General features: G+C 47.3%; 1 protein-coding gene across 1 annotated transcript; it reads right to left on the bottom strand.

Moving 5' to 3' along the window:
• On the bottom strand, nucleotides 1–20,753 carry RAB7A (RAB7A, member RAS oncogene family). Its single transcript, XM_086618829.1, has 6 exons — nucleotides 20,660–20,753; nucleotides 4,630–4,690; nucleotides 3,341–3,467; nucleotides 2,319–2,537; nucleotides 1,658–1,786; nucleotides 1–1,495 (listed from the first exon to the last, which is right to left on the bottom strand). Exons 2-6 carry the CDS (start codon nucleotides 4,680–4,682, stop codon nucleotides 1,400–1,402), a joined length of 624 nt encoding a protein of 207 aa, XP_086474955.1. The 5' UTR covers nucleotides 4,683–4,690; nucleotides 20,660–20,753; the 3' UTR covers nucleotides 1–1,399.
• Nucleotides 20,754–21,270: the final 517 nt, after the last annotated feature.

Raw genomic sequence — 21,270 nt, 5'->3', positions numbered from 1 at the left:
AAAACCACTCTGGAAAGCACAGACTTTGCAGTAAGTAAGAAGCACAACCATGCTTCAATTAGCAGGCACTGGCTTGCTAACACAGTGACTAGACAGAGGAAAGAAAGCATGTTAGTGAAGGGAAAAAAAGAGAGTCAGAAACAGGAGTAAACAAGAAGGTTTGTTCTTGTTAAGTTTATTGGCATCATGTTTGTCTCTTTACATAAGAGCTCAGCCTACGTACTAGAATGTAGACCTCTGGAAAACAGGTAGAAGGGCTCCATTTAAGCAAGCTACAAACGCAAGAACAAATACCAGGAGGAAAGGAAGAGAGGAAAGGGACTAGATTGCCAAGTTTTTCCATACCAAAAATCCAGATTAGCAGTCAGTAAGAAGAAAGGGAAGATCATAGTCCAGGTCATTCATCGAGAAACAGCTACCACAACCCAGGTGGGAGAGGAGCTCCTTCCACAGTAAAGAGCCACTGGGACACTTCAGCTCTGGCTCCTTCTCACACTCGCTCCAGGATGTTAGGAGTTAAGCAGTAGGGCAGGTGAACAAATGAGGTCATTTCATAGCTGTATTTAATTTTAAATCCAATAATCCAGTGTGCATATCAATGCTGTTATGCAAATCTGAGATTTAGATACAAGAAAGCCAGACAGATTTTTCCAGAAGATGAAGCCTTTTGGCCTCAAAACAAGAAGGCTTACATAGTTCATCTCTACTGTACAGAATACTGCCTCTATCTGGACTCTGTGTTGCTAGCACGCTGCAGTTCACAAGTGTCCTCCTCACTTTCTACACAATCTGTGTTTCAGTACTTGAACATGTAATTCAGAAATTTTACACTAATTTATACATTTTTAATTGGTTGCATATATTAACATGTACTATAAGATTTTTCCTAAAGAAGCATTACATAATACATGGATACTGTAAAAAGATCTGATTAGTTAAAAGTAACAAGCATTAACAGAGATACATACAAAACTCAACCTAGTTGGACCGAGTGCTGAGCTTGCAATGAACTATGGGTAATCAGCCTTTCCAGTTGCAGCCTTCACAGGGGAAAACACAAGACAGTTAAAAATGGATGTAACTTGTTACACAGATTACCTGTAAACAGTCTCTCTCCATTGGACACCTGGAATCAGATTCAGTTCCAAACATACATAAGAGTTTCCATTTTAAACTAAGAGAAAGGTCTGTTACCATGAAGTGTGATGTGGATGGTGTCGGGATGTGAGCTCTGAAGTGCGGGACTCACAGATGCTCATGGGAGATGGGTGGATTTTGGCAGCTGGAGATGGAAGTTTTTTTTAAATTTCATTTTAAACACAGAAGAGGGGCTGTGTGTTTGAAGGCCTAAGTGTGATATTCATTTGTGAAGGACTGTGCTCAACCCCTCCCTCTCCCCTCAGCAGCTGCAGCTCTCCGCAGAAGCCTTCACTCGGTCATTCTTGTCTAGTTTGATGGGTTCAGGGAATTCATTGTAAAGCTCCACTTCGGTTTCCTAGTGGGAGAGAAGAAGGGACAAGTTAGTGCCATGGCTCCACAGACATCTCCTAGCATGCAAGGAACCTTCTCAGCTGAGGAAGGCTGCTGGAGAGCCCAAGGCTGCCCACAGCAGCCAGGACCAGCATTGGCAGAGGGCACCCACCAGCCCCGTCCCTACCTGTTTAAGTGCATTTCGTGCAATCGTCTGGAAAGCTTGTTCCACATTAATGGCCTCCTTGGCACTGGTTTCAAAGTAGGGGATGTTGTTTTTACTGTAGCACCAGGCTTGTGCCCGTTTTGTGGTGACCTGTGTGGACAGAGAGCAGTATCACCATCCAGCTATGCAGGAAGGGGGTTTTATTTCCAGGGCAAGGCCAGAGACCTCTCATATCCAGCCTGAGCTAAGACAGCAGCTCTAACATCAAAACTACAGCCTTGATACAGAGCACAGAAGGCTGCAGCCCACCACCAGAGACACTCAGCCCCGGGGCAAAGAGCACATGCCCAAGGAAGATGAGACCACAGGACACAGACTGCTCAGGCATCCACAGAGCAGGGACTTGCTCCCATAGGAATCAGCAATTCAGGAGGAGAATCAGCTCCTTTCCTTGCATCTTCCCAAGGAGCTGCTCCAATCCTTCCACCAGTGGGCAGGAGCATGCTGTGCACAGGCATTTGACCCCCTCCAGGCAGGCAAAAGTCTTCTCCAGTGGCACCCAACAGCTAAGCCACATTCAGGCATCTCCCACTCCTGCTTCTCAGATAACCCTCCCCTGTTCATACAAGGTCTCCCACTCCAGCAGTTTGCTAAGAGGAGGCTAGCAAGTCCCAGTACTCACTTGTCTGTTTTCTAGATCAATCTTGTTTCCCAGCACAACAAAAGGAAAGTTCTCAGGATCCCTTGGACTGGCTTGAATGAGGAATTCGTCCCTCCAGCTGTCTAGGGTTTTGAACGTGTTGGGGGCTGTGACATCAAACACCAGCACACAGCAGTCTGCTCCCCTGTAGAAGGCAACTCCCAGAGACTGAAATCGTTCTTGTCCTGCTGTATCCCATATCTGGAGCAAAAGATAGGGCAGATAAGCCAGCTCTACTCTGACATCATCAGTTCACAATTTGGGCATTCATTTCAGAACCCCCCCCACCAGGCATCTACAGCCCCCAGCTAGACAGAGAGGAGCACCTGAAGGCTTGGGAATTTCTGTAGGCACTAAGTATCAAGAGCCAGAAACATTCTTCAAAAGCTAGTTAACCCTTTTTGTGTTCAGCCTCAGCAAGGGACATCCTTGTTCTGGGCAAGTAGAGCTTAGGTATTAGGGTCAGCAGGTGACCTGCCTGCAGTGCTTGGGTGCACTTGGGTATCAGCACAATCCAAACACTCCTCCAAGAGCTGCAATAGGGCTTTTGCTGCCTTGCAGTCAGTCTCACCATGGAGAGATGAAACTTCAGATACTAGAGACATAAGCAAACTAGCAGGTTAGGGCACAGGGCAGCACGAGTAGTTGACCCAACCAAGGAGTCTTTTCCCAGCCCTTTCCAGTTCTTGAACACTAGGAAAGTGTATCTTTTAATAAAATCTCGTTTACTGACAGTACCAAATGCTGTTTTTTGAACTGGGCATGGCAAAGCTGCTCTTAGCTGAGCCCAAAGCGATCTTTGCCTTCCCTTGTTCAGCCCACGCACAGATTTGTAAAGACAACCAGCAGCACCTACAGCCAAGAGCAGTTCGGTGTAAACAAGAATCACACCCAGTACGCTGACCCCTGCACCACTCTGGACTACACAGAAGCAGATACTTTGACACGAGTGTGGTCTAGGCAGCCAGAAACCCCCTGCAGTAGGGAGCAGAGTCACTCCTTACCTGCATTGTCACTAGCCTGTCATCCACCATGACCTCTTTTGTCAGGAAGTCTGCGCCTATCGTAGCCTTGTACTGGTTACTGAATTTCTTGTTCACATACTGGTTCATAAGCGATGTCTTTCCCACTCTGTACAGAAAGACAAAAAAAGACTAGGTAGGCTGTTTCTACAACAGTGTCTGAATTAGCCACCCTGAACAGAACATCCCAGTGCCCTTTGCCTTCCACCATAGCCTCCTGGCCTTTCAATCAGAGGAAATATGCCAATCTTTGCAAGAAGGTGCTTTTACAACAATAGATGCTGAGGCAACATGCTGAGTAAGAACATGTGCTACTTAAGGATACAAATGATTACAACCTTGAGAAAACTTGTTTCCCCATCAGTAATCTGATCCTTGGTAAGGAATATGCACCACATTATGATTATAAGGGCGATTTTGGAAAAACATGAAGTGCCCCAGGGAAACCCACCAAACCCAGTCATCTTCAGCCTTTACAGAAGGAGGAGGTGGAGAAAGAGACAATATGTGAACTATTGCCAGCTGATAAACATCTGCTAGGCATCCAGAGGTGGAGATGCTCCCCAGAGAGTCAGCTTAAAGGCTCATATGCCCCCTCAGTGGCTGAAATGCTCCCTGATCAACAGCTTGCTGGGCACAGTGGTATAAATAAGCCTTATGTCATGGGAGTCAGGTTACAGCCTGCACAGCAAGTAACCTGCAACAGCAGAGCAGACTCCTTGCTCAAGAGCACAGAGCAAAGCCTTTCACTCCAAGGGGCAGGTTCTAGCCAGATCAGACAGAAGCTAAACAGATAGCTCAGTATAACTTACATCTCTGACAGAGTCAAAGTTTTAAGAAGTCACCTAAGATTGCTTACTAGCAGGCTGTTTGTTTTGGTGTGTGTTTTTTTCTTTTTGGTGCTGGTATGGTTTTTGTTTTTGGTAAATGGGTGGTGTTTTTACTTATTTTATTTAAGTGAAATGCTCATTTCACCATCACATGTCCTCCATGCAGAAAGGCTATTCAGTTCTGCTGCTGGAGTGGTCTGCCCACTGCACTACCCCTGTTTAATATTGTGGCAAGACTTCAAGATATTAAACTGCAGGGACACATTGAGGACAGAGGGTGGTGAAGTGTTCTTAAAGCTATATGGTAACACAGCTGTCTGGGGCTGTAAAAAGCTCTCCTCCCAGCACTGCTGGTTTCTTATAGTGCATCCAGGCTCCCACTAGTCAAGAGCACTGCTCCAGCCAGATGCAGATTGGCAGCTTAAAGGCTCCTCCACTTACCCAGAGTCTCCAAGGATGATGACTTTCAGTAACACTTTCTTCCTAGAAGTCATCTTTTACACTAGAAAGGAAGAGGAACAATCCCATCAGACACCATTAGCATGTTATTCCTCAAGGCAGAAAGCAGCAAGTTTGGAGTCTGAGAAACCTGACTCCCAGGAAGAAACCATCAACAGGCAGGGCCCAGCACTCCTTGAAACCAGACTGCTTCAATTCAAGGCTACGCTTGAGCACTAACCAGGTGTTTGCCCATTTCATAGGCCAGGCCATGTCAGACCAGCAGTGGCAACTTAATACCCACAGGTAGATGAGTCAAGCACTTGTCCTTTACAGTACCCAAGTCCATTTTGGACCCTACTTCCAGGCCATTCTGTGGGTATACTAGCCTAGGCTATCTTCCTTAGCCTCACTGGAGGCAGTGAGGCAAAGCATATCAACTCCCAATACAGACTAATTCTTACACGTGCTACTAAGTGAGATGTAAGCAGAGATGTGTCTAAAACCCCACTCAAGCTTTTATACTGTTCAGTAGTTTCCCAGTAGAAAAAAAAATAAGAAAAAAAATGTGCTTCCTCTACCTTTCAGGTTCAGCTTGGAGAAGCGATAGCTTTCTCCAGCAGATGTGCTTTGTGAAAGTGTTGAGTCCCAGGGATATGCTGTGGTTGAGGCGGTTGCAACTCAACCACATAGGCCAGGTGAACAGCTGAATTACAAGGCAAACTGCTACCAGACTTCACAGCTTTGAGAACATATGAAGGTAACTACTGCCACCTCACCTTCAGTGGTAGGACAAGAAGGCTACAGTGACAAACCTCACATCATTCAGTTTATTGCTCTGTTAGATGACGAGTTGTTTGTTCAGTTGCATCCTGCCATGACTCCAGACTCTATTATAGGCAGGTGGCTCTAAATGGGCCACTAATGGTCCATTCAATTAGCCAGAGTGAGAGTTGAGCTCCAGAGATCCATGTTCTTACTTGCTGCCACATCTTCTTCAGATTAATGAAAAAGCTGTAAGTACAACAGCTGCAGCAGGCCTGAATACACTTCTGGATGTGCTTTAGCACAGTGAGAACAAATATGAAGTCTTGCTATTAGTGGTTCAGCATGGTCTTCCTACCATGAGGCCTTTTTCCCCACCTCTGGGGAGGGGATGGGACAAGCCATTCTTATGTACTCAGGCTTGATCACATCACAGGCCTGGTTTGGTACTGACCTGGTTCACAACACAAGGACTCCTTGGCTTTCCCTGAGGAGCCCTGCAATAACCTGTGCTGATTGAGTTCAAAGACCCTTGACAGACTTCATGTATTAAGCCCTTACATGGGGACTTGGTTACCCTAAAATTCTCATCCCGTTACACCACATTCATTGCACCACACGACTCCCACTCTTCAGGAGCTACTCCCAACTTTCACATCTAAGGAAGCCTTCACTTCTACAACAACATGGATATATGCATCTGAGCAGCTTGGTCCTATGTGTTTCCTCAGATATGCAGCAGCCTAAGCTGCTAGATAACCATGACCTTTTCATCCCACTACTATAGGAGGTAACATGCTCCAAGCTGTAGGAGCCTCTTACTAGATGCAGAGTCTAGTTGCAAAAGGTCTTAATCATCTCAAGCTTTGAGTGTTAAAAGACATGCAGTTTTTAGACTTTGCCATCAGTGAGTGCTGCAGAAGCTGAAGAAGCCCTCCTGTGGCCACCGCAGGTAGTGGTGTGCTTACAGCTACACCTTGTTGGACGGTACCCACCTCAAGCATCTAGAGATAGATCTGGATGGGAAACACTGTTGAGAAGATAACAGCCAGAGGCTGTTGAGTGAACAGCGGTGACAGGCCACCCACAGAGCTCATGCTGTCCTTAGATGAGTGTTAAGAGATGCCAGAGAGCCTGCACAGGACAGTGTCTCTCCTTTCCAAGGCTGTCTATGCTGGACTGCACTGCTCAATGACTCCACTGGCAGCCTAGCTATACTAGCCGAGACACAGCCAGCTGAAAGTTGTCAACAACCCCAACATTTAGTTCTGGTTCTGCTCTTGCCAAGATCCATGCTCTATAGCTCGACTCCTCTATAGCCATGGGGAATACAGACCATGTAAGCTCCTTCAAGCAGACTGCACCTCCTGTATGTTCAAAGCACATGGCACAAGTCACACTTGTGCTAGCCGAGCCAGACTTCTGCAGCACAATCAGCCCAGATGGAGCAAGAAGCAAGTGAGAGAACTTTGAAACAGCTTAAAGACAGCTGTGTACACTGAACTGTCATGGAAAAACATCTGCACAGGTTCAGGTCCCATGTGAGAGTCACCTGTTTTCCTCAGGACAGAGGAAAACAACTCACCCTGAAGCATCCGTGCCAGAACCCAGCATGTACTGCTTCTATTTTCCTCTAAGTCTTCTCAGTATCGCTTGCCACTGGCTGCTGCAGCTCACTGCTTCCTGGTATTCAAAGCAGCTTTGGACAAGCTGGCATTAGTTCTCATGCTCAGGGAGGGATTTGCAGAGCCCTAAAATTACAACACCAAGTTGAGCACCCAAGTTCAACACAGCCTGAAGTCCCACTATGAAGGGAGGGGAAACTGCTCTGTCAAGTCTCATTACCTTGGAAGTAGCTCAGCTGAGCAGCTACCTGCAGACATGGGAAGGAAGTCTGAGTCAGATCTGACACCACCTTCTTGTCATAGCTGATGGGCTACTCCATCAGTGTGAAGGGCTATTACTGCCTCATGAACACTGGTCAGGTGAGACACTCAGCTTCCATCCCCGATGATGCGACATATGAGCCATAGCACAGAAGGAGCTGCCTCAGCTTGGTATTTGGTTTGGGCCATGAGACAGCAAGGAACTCCAGTCCTGCTGAGGGCCAGCAAGGGACACTGCCCAGAGTTTCCCACTCTTGTTCTACTAGGCTTGATCAATGTTGCTTTGAAGCCCAGACAGTTGATGGGCCAAGCCCTCTTATTAATCTTCTCATTACAGGTATAAACAGACCCGACACTTCAGAGTTATTCCTTGCCCAGTACAAGAAGAGACTTTGCCTTTGGAGAGGAGACCATGTCTTGGAGGAAGTATCAGTGTCTGATCTCCTGGAGCCTTCCTATAGAAGCCTTCCCCTCTAAGTTTAAGTAGCATCAAGTTGCTCTCTACAGCACCACCTCTGCTATTTCCCTTATCCTTACTCACCATGTCCTGTGAGGCTCAGCAGGTCTCCAACAGCAGCCTCAGCTTTAAAGCAGCTACTTGTGCTAAACAGAGGTCTGACTGAGATCTTCAATCTAGATGGATGGAAGACATCCTCTTTATCTTAACTGGAGTTTCTTATGAAGCAATCCAAAGAGTCTAACTACTCCAAGGACAGGATACTATGCCTCATCCAATGTTCACTTCTGGCCAGTGTTTTACAAGCTGAGATACTGGAAGTGAAAGACACTAGCACTCTCTGAAGGTCCTGCAAGTGAAGCCTGTAAGTTCTCCTTAACACCATGCAAAGGATTTTGGTGACTTAAGCTCATACTAAGCCAACAGCAATACAACATCTTCAGAGCAGAGGATGCTTCCACACATCGAAGTTCAAGTAAGATCAGAAATACCTCAGTCGATCCTGGTTACAGTATGTCATTTGCTCTGTCAGGAGAACAAGGCACAACCATGGGCCAGGTTCAGTACTCAAATATTTGCTTGCCTGAAGCCAGAGACAATTTCTGCTTATTCTCTCATTAACACAGGCTGTTTCTCACAGCACATGGCACTGAGTAGGTTCATTACTGCCTTGTGTCCCAGAAATGGAGCCCACATACATGCTCTAAGCCACACGGATCTCATTTCTGGTGAACCTTGCTAGTACAAAATCAACTAAGGGAGACCAAGATGACTATAGCTTTAGCTCACAGACAAAGCAGGTTTGAACATCTGAAGGAGCAGCTAGTTACCATGAGGAGTTTCCCCAGTTACACCTGCGAAAAACATTACTGAGCTAAGCTAAGATGGAGGCTGTGCAGTTTCCTCCATGCTCTTGCAAAGAACAAGTTTGGCTTGAGTTGAGATCAAAACTGTGATAGTGCTGAGTCAGTGGTACCCAAGTCTAAGACTATTTTGTACTATGTATGCAGCTTGTCTTGCTTTATGATATTTAGTATAATTACTCTAGAGCAGCATCCTGTAAGAGTCACATAAGCCCTTAAGATGGCAGTGTGCGAGCTCACACAGGGCTCACATCCAGTCCCAGGAGCATTTCTGAACAAACGCTTCCTTTTTTCAGAGATACCATGAAGAAAAACCTGTTTGTTTAGATTTGATCCAAGACATCAGTTCTGGTTTACGCTGTGTGAAGTCTCTTGGAGCGAGGTCACCTGCATGACTGCTCAGAACACAGCCTACCAGCACACCCAGCTAGCCCTGCTCAGGAGCTATCAGAAAGCTCTCCATCAATCAGGAGACCAGTCAGCATCATTCTTCCTTCTAGTTTAACTGGTGCCAAAAGGATGACACAGCTGCCTCTAATACAGGAGACGAATCCTTCCACTCAATTTTTAATGCATGTCCCTCTAAGCAAACAAGCCATTAACAGCATGTTGACCCTCATGAGACTAAGCCTGGTATTGCATGCTCTCTCCCACAGTAGCCTTATTGCCTTTGTAAGGCTGGTCTGCTGGAGCAGCAAGGGAGGACCTCTAATATCTGACCTGCAAGTGCTACCAGCTTAGCTGATCTGAAAGGAAGAGTCAAAAACTGTCCCATGGAGCTCCATAGCGCTACAGCTTCTCAGATGCAAAAGCAAATAAGGCTTATGCAAAATCTAATTAGGCTTCCCTTGTTGCTTCAGAGTACATCACAACTGTCCTTTCACTTGCTATATTAAGACAGCTGCTTTAACTCAAAGCAGAAATGGATGGTTGAGGATTCCTTAGAGATGTTCACATGTGTCAAGTCACAAAACAGGCATTTTAGTATTAATTAGGTTGGTACAAGCAAAGAGCAGTAGGAGCTTGCATTGATGGCCCACCAAATTTCTTTGATTAGCTATCCTTTAACAGAAGTAGGCCTTGTGATAGGAGCACCCTGTTAAGTTGCTCATTGACAGTTTTAGTATGAAAGTAGCTAGCCTTGGGAGGGAAATCTCACCTCCATGGAAGAGAACAGCTCCCTAAGCAGCAACATATCCAACCCATACCAGTTTTGAACCTGCTGAAATACTGCTGGAACAGTCCTTACTTTTGCAGCTTTGCTATTAAACAGTTGAAGTCACAATCCTAACCAAGAACCAAAGCATGTTTATGCAGAGGCTAGAAGAACTAGGACATTTGACCAAAAGTTCTCTCATCCCACACCTACCAGCTTGTCATTTGCACCTTCCACTAGAAGCCAGCTGAACACTGAAGCAAGACTGTTGGAATGCACCTCTCACCTTGTGTCCTTTGCCAGGGATATTTACCACTATGGCGACAAGGTGCAAAGCGGTAGGTGAGCAAGAGCAGAACTCACTGCAGCACTTATGAATACCTCGTTCTGCTCCCCTGTCCCAGCAGGCAGCACAAGAGTAAGCAGTGTTCCACAGAAAGGTACACTTGAACCTGCAGCACTGCAGGTCTGTTCTGGGTGCTGTGGCTGATAAGCAGAGCATTCACTTCACTACATCACAGGCCCTTTAGTAAAAACACCCGAACAGGAGAAAGCCAATCTGGATAGAGCAGTACTCCCTTAGGGGATACCATGCACTGCAGTGGGCTCACCAGAGTGACCAGACTGAAGAGAAGACAGCCACACCAGAATGCTGGAAGAATCTTCTGTCCTGAAATGCAGCTAAGTGTGTTTCCGACACAGAAACACCACCTCTGCTCACTGTTCTGTTGTCACATGGGGGAGGCTGCAAAGCCTTAACTTTGTACTACACCAAAGAGCTATTTTTATCCCCCCACCATGGTTCTGCATTTCTTCAAGGAAACTGAAGCTGGAAGAATGATTCAGGACCAGCTCAGTCAGATCAAACCAGTTCCTTCCCAGAAGTAGCAAGTTTCCTAGCATGTTTGGTACCTCAGGGGGTTATGTCTGCTTAGACCTTCAGCCACTGAAATGAGATGCTCACTGGATGTTTATCTTGTTCTACAGGATCAAGCACACCAGACTGCTACATATCACTTGCTCCATGGTCCCACTGTACCCTGCCATGATTTATCAAGCCAAGTTTAGCTGAGGCTTTGAGTAGACACATTAATTTGTTCCAATTCAGCTACCCTGAAAATGCAAGGTCTCATCCTGAGGAAAGACAGATAGTCTGTGATTGCCATTAGTTGACCAGGATCACAGTTCCCACTTACAGAGTCCTTGAGTGGTCCAGACACCCTCGGTATTGAAGCTTTGGTCTCCAATTACAGCAGGACCCAAGGTGGAGCTGAATAAGTTTTACCAATACAACAGCTTGGTTCCAACTACCTGGTCACAAAGACATTGCTAACAAGGTGTCTGCTAACGCAAAACTACAAGCGACAGCCTGAGCAGCTCAACATGAATGCCTCCCTGAGACCAGCAGATATCAACTTTTAACCTCTTCACTTACATTTTCCCCAGGAGTGACATTAACAGTCCAAGACCAGAGTAGAAGCCCTGTCCTTTCAGCTGGCAAAAAGCTGAGAGCTAGCCAGAGGACAATCAGCAGAGGCTGTTATTTTCATATGAACATAGCTTAAGAGGTGTCAAGCTGCCTTTAAGGAAGACACTAAAAATAAGCCTGCCTTTGATTTTTTTGACTGCTACAGAGTCTACATATTTTCCTTATCAAACCTGAGTGCTCTACAGGTGGAATAAGTGCCTAGCATCCTCACACTGAGGACGGCTCCAGAAGCACACAAAACAGAAGTTTTAACAGCAAGTTGAGTCTTGCATTAACAAGGGCTGCACAGCAGGACAGTACCCTCTTCCACTCCCATGTCAGGTCTACTAGTAGCTCAGCTTCCCCAGCTGACTGGGAAGATCCCATGTAGGAAAGTCTCACATTTAGAGGGGACATGTGTTGGCTTTGTGCCTGAAAAGCAAATTAGGAACATCTTGCCATTTGAGTTGACAACTTGCAAGAACTGCTCTCCATAAACGAGTTGCTTTTTAGGGCAACAGGCTCCTACAGTCCTACAGAGGTGCTTTAGGAAGTGCTTTCAGGCCTCACTGATGCACTAGAGAAGCAGTCAGTTAAAGTGAAGCCTGCACCAAAAGCAGCTGGCAAGGTATTCCTGTGGCAGCTTCACAGAAGGGTACATTCTAGCTGCTGCTGTTTCAGTAGCATCTCAAAACTGCTTTCCACCTCCTTCCTCCCCACACATTTATGTTGCTGTTCTAACCAACATATTCCCTCCTGCTGGTATCCAGCCAAGAGCTCAGGCACAGCTCATCATTCCCTCCTCAGGAGGAGCAGCTAGGCTGCCTACTACTTACTGTAGTTTCACCAAGGGCAGGCTTCTGTCCAGTTGGTGCCTTTCCCAGACAGCCCTGTGAGGCAGGAATTACCTCTGTTCAGGGAGTTGGGAGCCTCGGCTACAAATTAATTTTTGATACCTTGTGTAAAACATTATATTGCAAGTTGTCAGGTGTAGATATGCTGTCCAGTGTCTCCCACCCCTAGAGAGTCCTAAGCCAAAAGCTTCACCTTCTTGAAGCACAGCCCAGAGCTTTAGGTGCTTGCTAGCACACTCACATGGCTCAGATCAAAATAGAATCTTAAAACATGTTTTAGTATCCCAGAGGAATTGGCTTTTTAGATTACAGCTGTCTGCAGTAAGTTTCCACCTCACTTTGAGGGTGGAGTTGCAGCTTCCAGTGCCAGAGGAGCTGCTTTAGGACCAAGTGAAGCTCAGGAACCATCCAGCAGCAGCTACAGCTCAGCCACATGGCTTCAAGTTCAGTTCACTGGTTGCCTCAATGTGAGCACCAAACTGGTGTGACATGGTGCTAATAGCCAACTGACCTGGACTGTGAACTAGCTATCAGACAGATAGGAGACCAGGCCCACACCTATCCTCTGCTGCAACCTGTTCCTGGATAACATACCCTTAAGACAGCTCAGTGCTAAAGGGAGAGAAGAATAGGGCAACATGCAGCTTGGGGAAACCTGTAGGAAAGCCTGCTAGAAAGCAAAAGCTCCATAACAGTTGTGAGCAGAATAGGCTCTTTGTGTGATCATGGAAGCTCCAGAGCCAGTACTGGGGAAGACACTCCTTTTGGTGTCAATAAGGTTTTAGCTTGCCTCAGACATATCCTCAATCCCCAGCTGGAGGTTCTACGACACATCCCTGCTGTGGGCAAGGGCTAAAAGAGTTCCTTGGAAGAGGATATGCCAATGGCCAGTTTGCCAGAGTCCAGATGACACAGGGAAGGCAAAAGCAATGCCACTGTGTGCAGTGGAATCACAGGACTTGCATGTGAGAAGGGGTCTGCCCTGCCTGATGTCTCAGCTCAGCTGCAGCTCTGCTAGGGCCGTGAGTGCTGAGATTTGGAGAGCACTGCATTCCTAAGAGGCACTGATGCACATGATCAGTCAGGCTCAAAGCCCGAGTTCTCAAAGCCAAGTTCTCCAGTCCAAGCCTCATTGATTCATAACCCTGTTACACCTCCCAGCATTTCTCCTGATTAGAGCTGTTTTATTCCTAAACAATGTTTAAATACTGTGGAACTGCACAAGTTTCTTCCTCTAAAGCTGTCATTATGAATTGTGACTCTACCCTAGAAAAGTCCAAACTAGGTAGGACTAGCCCCCACCCCCACATCCAGGAAGGAGTAAAGCTTAGAAACTGATCTCTACCAGTTTAGATATCACAGCAGCCACCTTCTCTTGAGGAGGTATCACATTGATGTGACTACATGGTTTGAAAGTGGGAGCAAAACAAGTACGGAAATGCATTTGCTTACAGTACCAAGGCAGATGTGTCTCTGCATGTTTAGTCAGACCACCAGCATGCTTAGGTGCAGTGGGAAAGGTCTGGAGATCATTTCTTGCTGGCTGCGGGAACACTACTTTGCCCAGACTGCTGCTTAGCCTAAGATTACAGCAGCACATGTAGGCTCTTCCAGGTGATAAACACGCTGAGCCAAGGGAGGGAAGGAAAGGAGTAAAGAAAGTGTCCCCAGCCATACAGCCAGCTTTGCTGGACAGCCATCCTGGATGGATCACTCTGCTCCTCAGCAACCTGAGGATTATCACCATCTCCAGGGAGATCTTAAAGCAGTCTTCTAGTATCTAAAGGGGACCTATGAGAAAGCTGGAGAGGGGCTTTTCACAAAGGCATATAGTGATAAGACAAGCGGCAATGGCTTTAAAGTGAAAGAGGGGAGATTTAGATTAGATATAAGGAAGAAACTTTTTTTACAATGAGGGTGATGAAACACCAGAAGAGGTTTCCCAGAGAAGCTGTGGCTGTCCCATCCCTTGAGATGTTCAAGGCCAGGCTGGATGAGGCTTTGATCAACCTGATCTAGAAGGCAGCCCTGCCCATGGCAGAGGAGTTGGAACTAGATGATCTTTAAGCTCCTCTTCAACCCAAACCATTCTATGATTCTATGATCATCTCCATAGCAGGTAGCAGGTATTGAAGAGTGCAGCTGTGCGCAGGACAGGAGTGCAGGAAGGCCCCTTTAGAGCTAATGCCACATAGTAACAAGATCAGGATTCTCTGACAGAAAAACAGGGCTGCTGAAGTTGTAGTCTTTACCTTGTATGAAGACAGCTCTGTCAGAAAGCCATACTCGGAAGCTTCAGTGGAAGCTGGATGTTTCTAGTTATTAAGTTTCTCAGTCCACCAGTTCCTCCAACAGCTGAAGAGCCTTTACACCACAGGATATCTTTCTCCCAGGAATGGGCAGACATACAATCTTAACAGGCTGATAGCAGGTGTCTGAGGATCTTTAGCTACCCTTCTGTTGCTGGCTCAAGTTATATTGTCATTCAGGAATCACTATTGCTGTGCCTCTACCTCCCAGGAGGAAGCAGTTCCCCTGTGAATCCTACAGGATTTCAGGTAGTTCCCAGTTGATTTTCCCCAAGGATCAAGCTGTTGCAAGAACAGGCATGCTTGCTTTAACACCCCTCCCCCTTTATCAGAGCAAGCTCAACTTCCCCTATTCTGCCCTGGGGGAGACAATCTCAGGATGTGGGAGGAGAGTTGAGCACATTGCTGGCTGCTGGGAGACACTAGGCAACAAGCCATGTGTCTTGACTAAAGGCCTTGCCTACGCAAAGCGTTTCAGCTATACCAGTATAGCTTCCATGTTGCCATGCCTCTACCAGAACGGCCTCCTTGGTGGAGAGCTGCCAAAGCAAGCAAGACAAATCTTATACTGCTAACTGGAACATAGCTGTACTGCCCATTTATACAGCCTGGTTTATACAGCCACATCTGTCAGCCTTTTGGCACACAGCCACCCAACCAGTAAAGCCACACAGCAGTTTCAGTAACCCCTGTAATGACTACAGAGAGCCCAGCACAGTGCTCACATCAGGCCATCCCACTGAACATGATTCCCCCATTACTTTCTACAAGTCATGCACAGTGCCAAGGGCAGCTGGGTTTTAATCTTTATGTCCAGAAGATAAGGCTGATCAATTCAAAACACTGCATGCTAGGCAGGCCACTAAGAATCAGTTTTTCAAGTACTCAGATTAATTTCTAGTTTTGTCTACAGCTTCCTAAGGTTTCACACATTCTCATCATGTTTTCAGTTTTAGAAACACAAATAGGAGGTGTTAGATAACCTTTGCAGTGGTAAGCAAAGCACAGGTCTTAGACCTTGTCAGTGGTAAACAAGCCTTGTTTATCTACTCCTGGCTGCTAGCTTCCACCAGTTCTTAGGGACTGGGCCGGAAACAAGTGACTGAAAGGAGCCTTTGACTAAGGTTCAGGCCTTCAGGTCAAACTATGGACTTCAGGAGGTCTGCCAGACCCTATAGCTTAGACCTGAAGTTCAGATCTGAGAATGAATATTGTCTCTCCTTCAGCACCAAGAGCTTCACAGAAGAGAGAGGACAAATACTGATGGGAGATCTTACCATCAGACAAGTAGACATGGAGAAATACAAGACCAACACTAATGGCAAAAGTCTTACTCCTGTACATCTGTTCCAGGAGGTCCTGTTCTCAGTAATGAGTCTCCTAGACAGGAGGCTTTCTCTAGGGACAGGTTGCAATCTAAGAACTAAGCCTGGATCTGAGAGCAGAACTCTTGATTTCACACACACAATAGCTTTTACTATGCTAATGCAGTTTGCAGAGCAGGAAGGACAAGTATTTCAGTACCAGTCCCAGGATGGGAGTGTAACAGTTGGCTTGCCATGACCGCTGAGTCAGTGCTTAACAAGGAATTCCTACCATGGAGACTCAGTTTCAGACTCATACTTCGTACCCTCATACCTCTCACACAGATCCTGCATCAATACTTTACCAGCTCACCTATTTCTCTTGATGAAGCTCCACAAAGGACCAAAAAAGCCTCACTGAAGTGACCTACAGAGTGAGATTAAAAGAGCAGTGCTGGTAAATTGCACCTTGTTAGTGAAGATCAGGCCTAGGCATGCCTCAGTTACAACGATCTCAGTGCTCACTCTTGAGACATTGTTACCACTGTACCAGTTGGGAGTTCAGACACCGTCATCCATGTCCACGAGCAGAGAGGAAGAGAGAGCTACAGAGCCAAGTGACTCAGCCCACTTGAGGGAGACAAGCACCAAGCAGGTTCCTGTTCAAAAGGATGCTGCTTCCCAGCTGGAGAGAGATCAAGGGTTCAGCACAGATTCATTAGATAAACTGGTAGCCCCAGCAACCAAGGTCCAGGTACTCCAGCCAGGTAGCCTCTGAAGGCAGCTCCAGCTGCCTGCCTTTGCTTTTGTCTGCCACTTCACTGGTCCAGTTTGTCTGCCAAGTGACCAAAGTTACAGTATGCAATGACAGAGGACAGATGCCAGAAAAAACACTGTTTTCTTAATTGACAATATAAAGATCTACTCAATTTCATTTAGGAATTTCTGCTTGAAACTTATGCAAATACAGTTAGATACATTTAGTCACCTTCAGTTGGCATTTAAGTAGTTATGGAGAGGCAAAAGCAAATCACTCACTACAGCAAGTGCCTTTAAATTATACAGTTAGCAATCTGTGCCACAGGTTTACACTTCGATCCCATCTCAAAGGCAGTGCACCCATCCCGAAGTTTCGCTGCCCTGTGAAAACAGCCACAGCCTCAAAAACAGGTTCTCTACCAAGAGAAGTCAAGGCTATCTCCGATCAGCTGTAAGTCAACACACTCCAGTGGCCCTGACAAGCTTGCTTCCCTCCCCGTCGCTGACCGTGAGTTAGCTACAGCAGTGTTGACACAGCTTCCCATGGACCGAGCGCTCATCGCTGGCTCCAGAGAGGAGGAGCAGTCTCACAGGAACAGCGCTAACAGCAACAATGACATCATCACAGCAGATCTCCACCGAGCAGAAAATGCAGTAGCACACAGGGCTCGAGCACTGCATGCCCACGAAGAGAGCGCAAAAGCAGCAAGCACGCTGGAAGCCAGAAAGTAGCCATGTGATTAGAGGGGTATCCCTTCACCGCCTGCTATTTCTGTGGAGCACAGGTGGAGTCACTGACCTTGGGCACTCATTTGGAAGTTTTATTCAAGGTGCATTTAAAGGAAAACCTGATCTTCAATAGAGCAGCTAACTGCAGAACTGAAAACGGTATATTAACTATTATCGTTCAATTAATCGCCCACATCAAATCCAGTTTTGAGATGTGCAGACCATGTTCGGATCATCACTGCAGAAACCAACCCTTTTATCCCCACAGTCTGTCACAACTTAACTATGTCTGAAAGCAGACTGTTACACAGCAGCTACAAGAGATCGTTTTAGGAAGCTGCAGGGGGAAGCTAACTGAACTCCAACTCATCAGGCAATTAAACCTCAATTATCAAAACAATGCTGAGCAAGGATTAAGTACTTCAGCATCCAAAGGGAAGGATGCAGGATTGTTGTCAGATGAGCAGCATGCAAGCAAGCACACTAGTGCCCAGCCAAGTCCACCATTTAGGTAAGGTCTTATCTGGACTCCCTTTCACCAAGGCAACAAGCTTTAAGTTACTCTATAGTTCTGAAAGGGAATCTTAGGTCCATCAGGCCTTAGTAACAAAGGCTTAAGAGCAGTTTAGGTCACAGCCAAGGAGAAGCATGGAAGACATTAGGAAGCACTGGCAGCATGCAAAGTAAGGGTTTCGTACTTGTTTATCAAATGCTCAGTTTACTTCAGTTACTGAAGAAACTGATATATTATAATAGCAGGGACAGTTACCAGTAAGTATCTGTGAGCCCACACATCCACCAGTTTTAGACAATGCAAACACTCAAGTGTCCTATCCCATTGCCTTTATTCCCAAACCATGGCTTGCCAGACACCTACCTCACGATGCAGCATTTTAAAATGCACCCTAATCAAGCACAAGCAATTTTGTTTACAGCCAAACGTTAAGTTCTGCATAAGCTAGTCTCATTTTCACAGAGAAGTCAGACCAAAATCCCATACATGTTAGAGACAAAGCTGTTTATAGTTTTGCACAGATGGTTTGATTGTAATCATCATGTTTCTTCAAGGACAAGCTTTGCCAGAGATTTGCTCCGACAGGTAATTCACATGACCTTCCAACTCTGGAGTCTTAAAACAGAAGCATTAAGAAGGCACTGCAGAAATTGAATCTGGTAGTCCTCTTGCCCACAGGCATTTATTTTGGGTAGTGAAGCAAGCAAAGTAGTATCTTCCCCAGGTGATTTCAGAGGAGAGCTTGTACGTTTTCCACTTTCAGTTAAGGATTCATCAATGCTGTAACATGTCTGTGCTACTCAGCATAGAGTTTGACTCACTGGCTATCATGGGAGGGCAAGGATGCCCATGGCGTAGTCTCTGCAGCGGTTACTTAAGTCCTTAACTTGGCACATTTGCCTTTTAAGGTATAACTCTTAGTGTGCCATGCTGAACTATTAGTAGGGTATTTGAGGCCATGGACCACTGCATGACACCACAGGGAAGAGGAAAGTTTAACGTAGCTACTGCCTTGCACCTTATCAGTTATACTTCTCGCTGCAGATTAGAAGAGCAAGAAACTTATTGGATTTTAAAAGTCTTCCTTATTAAGGTGTCAGATTAACCCAATCTTACAGCTTTTCTGCACCAGGAGTGGAGTATTAACATAATAGTACAAAAAAATAAAAGGGGGGGGCAACACTTGAAAGTAACAGTATTAGAGCTGCTTTGGATTCTGAGGACTCAGGCCAGGCATGGTGGGTCTACTCATTAGTTCGTGGAGGGCAAGTCATGTGTTCAGTCAGCTGTTAGAAGTCACAAGGGGGAGGGGGGGTTGGAAAGAAACAAGTATACTTGTTCTTCCTGAATAAGCGCAGCAATGAAGCCCTGATTATTTAATAAGGAATATTCAAATGACTCCACCCACTTTAACCTCAAATACAGCTACTGAGAGAACAGAGTACATTGGCTCCAGTAGCCTGACTCTACTGGAAGCACATCAAGGATGCAGTTTCTATCATACATCATTGGTATCACCACAGCCCATAAGCATGGTAGAACTGCAAGGAAGCCTTTAAATCATAGCCAGCCAAACACTGTAGCACAGCTGGGTATGCACCATTCCCCTGAAGAGAGAACCCTCCACTTCCTCCAGTCCCAGTTCCCACACTGAAATGCAGAGCACTAGGCACAGGCCAGAGCTGGCCAGCCACTGGCAAGTACTGGAAGCTTTAAAGCTTCCATATTGGCAATTGTCAAACAAAAAACAGCTTGCTTACAGTTGGGAGGACTTTGCTCAGTCATGTGTTCTCTCAGTTTACATATTAAAAAACTCATACACACATATCACAACAGCTCTGCTTATCAGCAAGTATTTTTAGGTTTCAGAGAGATAATACTGAGAATTCCAGCTGTGACTCAAAGAGTTTGGAGCTACTGGGTAAGACACGCTCATTTTGATACTGAGGTTACCTATCTTACTTCAGATTAAGACAGCCTTTTTACAGCTGTTTTACTACTAAAATGATCCCTCTATTTACAGGGAAGACAGTGCAGTTGTCTTAAGTACAACAATTAAGTATTTCCATATTTATTAGTCTACATATATGTGGAGGCTAATAACACATCTATCATTTAATTTACCTTATTGTACACTCACAGCCAAAAGCACTTCTAGCATCCACACTAATACTTCTTAGAACTGACTCAGGCTTTACACATGCTGAGAGCTGCTTTCGCAATAACTGCCAGTCTCTTCAGCTGCCTGTTTTGTCACGTTAATTGCTCCCGGGGCAGCCTGACCATCTCAAAAGCGATATCCACCGACCACCCAGAGCAGCATTTCACCACCCCCACCCAGCGCTTCCCCGAAGACCAGCGCTCAGGCCGCGTTCGGCCACCAGCTGCCCCAAAGCCTCTTGGCGCTTTGACAGAGAGCCCCAGCAGCACCACATGTCACGGACAATGCACTCTCCTCCCGGCGAGGTACCGCTTCGGGCCTCTTTAAGCCTCTCAGGAGACAGAGCGCCCACAAAGGCCTCGAGAAACGCGCCTCTCAGGAAAGGTTACGGGCCCCCCCTCCGCAGCGCTATGCGGAGAAGCCCTTTCCCGGGGAGACTCCTACAGCCCAGCTCCATTGTTCCGGGGGCAGCGACGGGCCGGGCCCGGCACAGCTCCAGGGACCTTGGCACCCGGCGGCGCCAGCCTCCCGACCCCGCCACGGGGGCAGGCAAACACCGCTCCTCGCCGGCGGGCCAGGCCTCGGTGGCGGAGCCCGCCCGGGGAGCACGAAGGGAAAGGGAACGGGAACGCGAACGCAGCGCCTCCCCCGCCACCCCCCCGCCGAGCAGGCTCCGGCGGCCCCCCCGGCCGTGGGGAGGGGCCCCGAGCGGCGGCGGCGCCCCCCGCCCGGCGGCTCCCGCGGCCGGGGCGGAGCCGCCATCCCCGGGCCCCACCATGAGAGGATCCCGATCCCCGCGCGGCCTCACCTGGTGTGTGTGCCGCGGCGCCCGCCCGAGACTCACTGCCACCCGCCGCTCGCCTCGGTCGGCTTTAATGGGCCCAACCGCCTCCCCGCTTTCACTTCCGCCTCCCCCCCGACAACTTCCGGTCACGGGGCCCTCCCGCTGTCCCTGACGTCAACACGCCACCCGGCAGCCAGCGGGGGGCGGGGGGATGCGTATCACGTGACCGCTGGCTGCCCGGCGCCATCTTGGGGGTCCGAGGCCGCGGCGCGGGCCGCGCCCCGTAAGGGCTGTGAGGCCCAGCGGCCTCCCGCCGAAACCGGGAGCTTGTGTGGGGAGAGCCCAGGTGTTGCTTGCGGTGCCCCACAAGCCACGATGCCTGGGCAGGCAGGGAGGGTGTGAGCAGGACGACACCTGCCTCCTGTGCGGCCTCCCCTCACACCAGAACCGCCGTCCACAGCCACGGGCTGTTCCGCAGAAGTCTAGGGACAGAAAGAAACAGCTGGAGAATTTTTCCGCTTCCTGCTTTCAAAAATAAAGGATGGGGACACAAGGGCACAAATCTGTTCTTTAGGACTTTTTTTTTATTTGCTGTAGTAGCAACAGCATTTGTCAGGAAAAAAGAAAAAAAGTAA

The sequence above is a fragment of the Tauraco erythrolophus genome, chromosome 12 (genome assembly GCF_009769465.1).
Source record: "Tauraco erythrolophus isolate bTauEry1 chromosome 12, bTauEry1.pri, whole genome shotgun sequence".
Lineage (NCBI taxonomy): Eukaryota > Metazoa > Chordata > Aves > Musophagiformes > Musophagidae > Tauraco > Tauraco erythrolophus.
The sequence above is the reverse complement of the archived record's forward strand: the minus strand, read 5'-3'. Positions and strand labels throughout refer to the sequence as shown.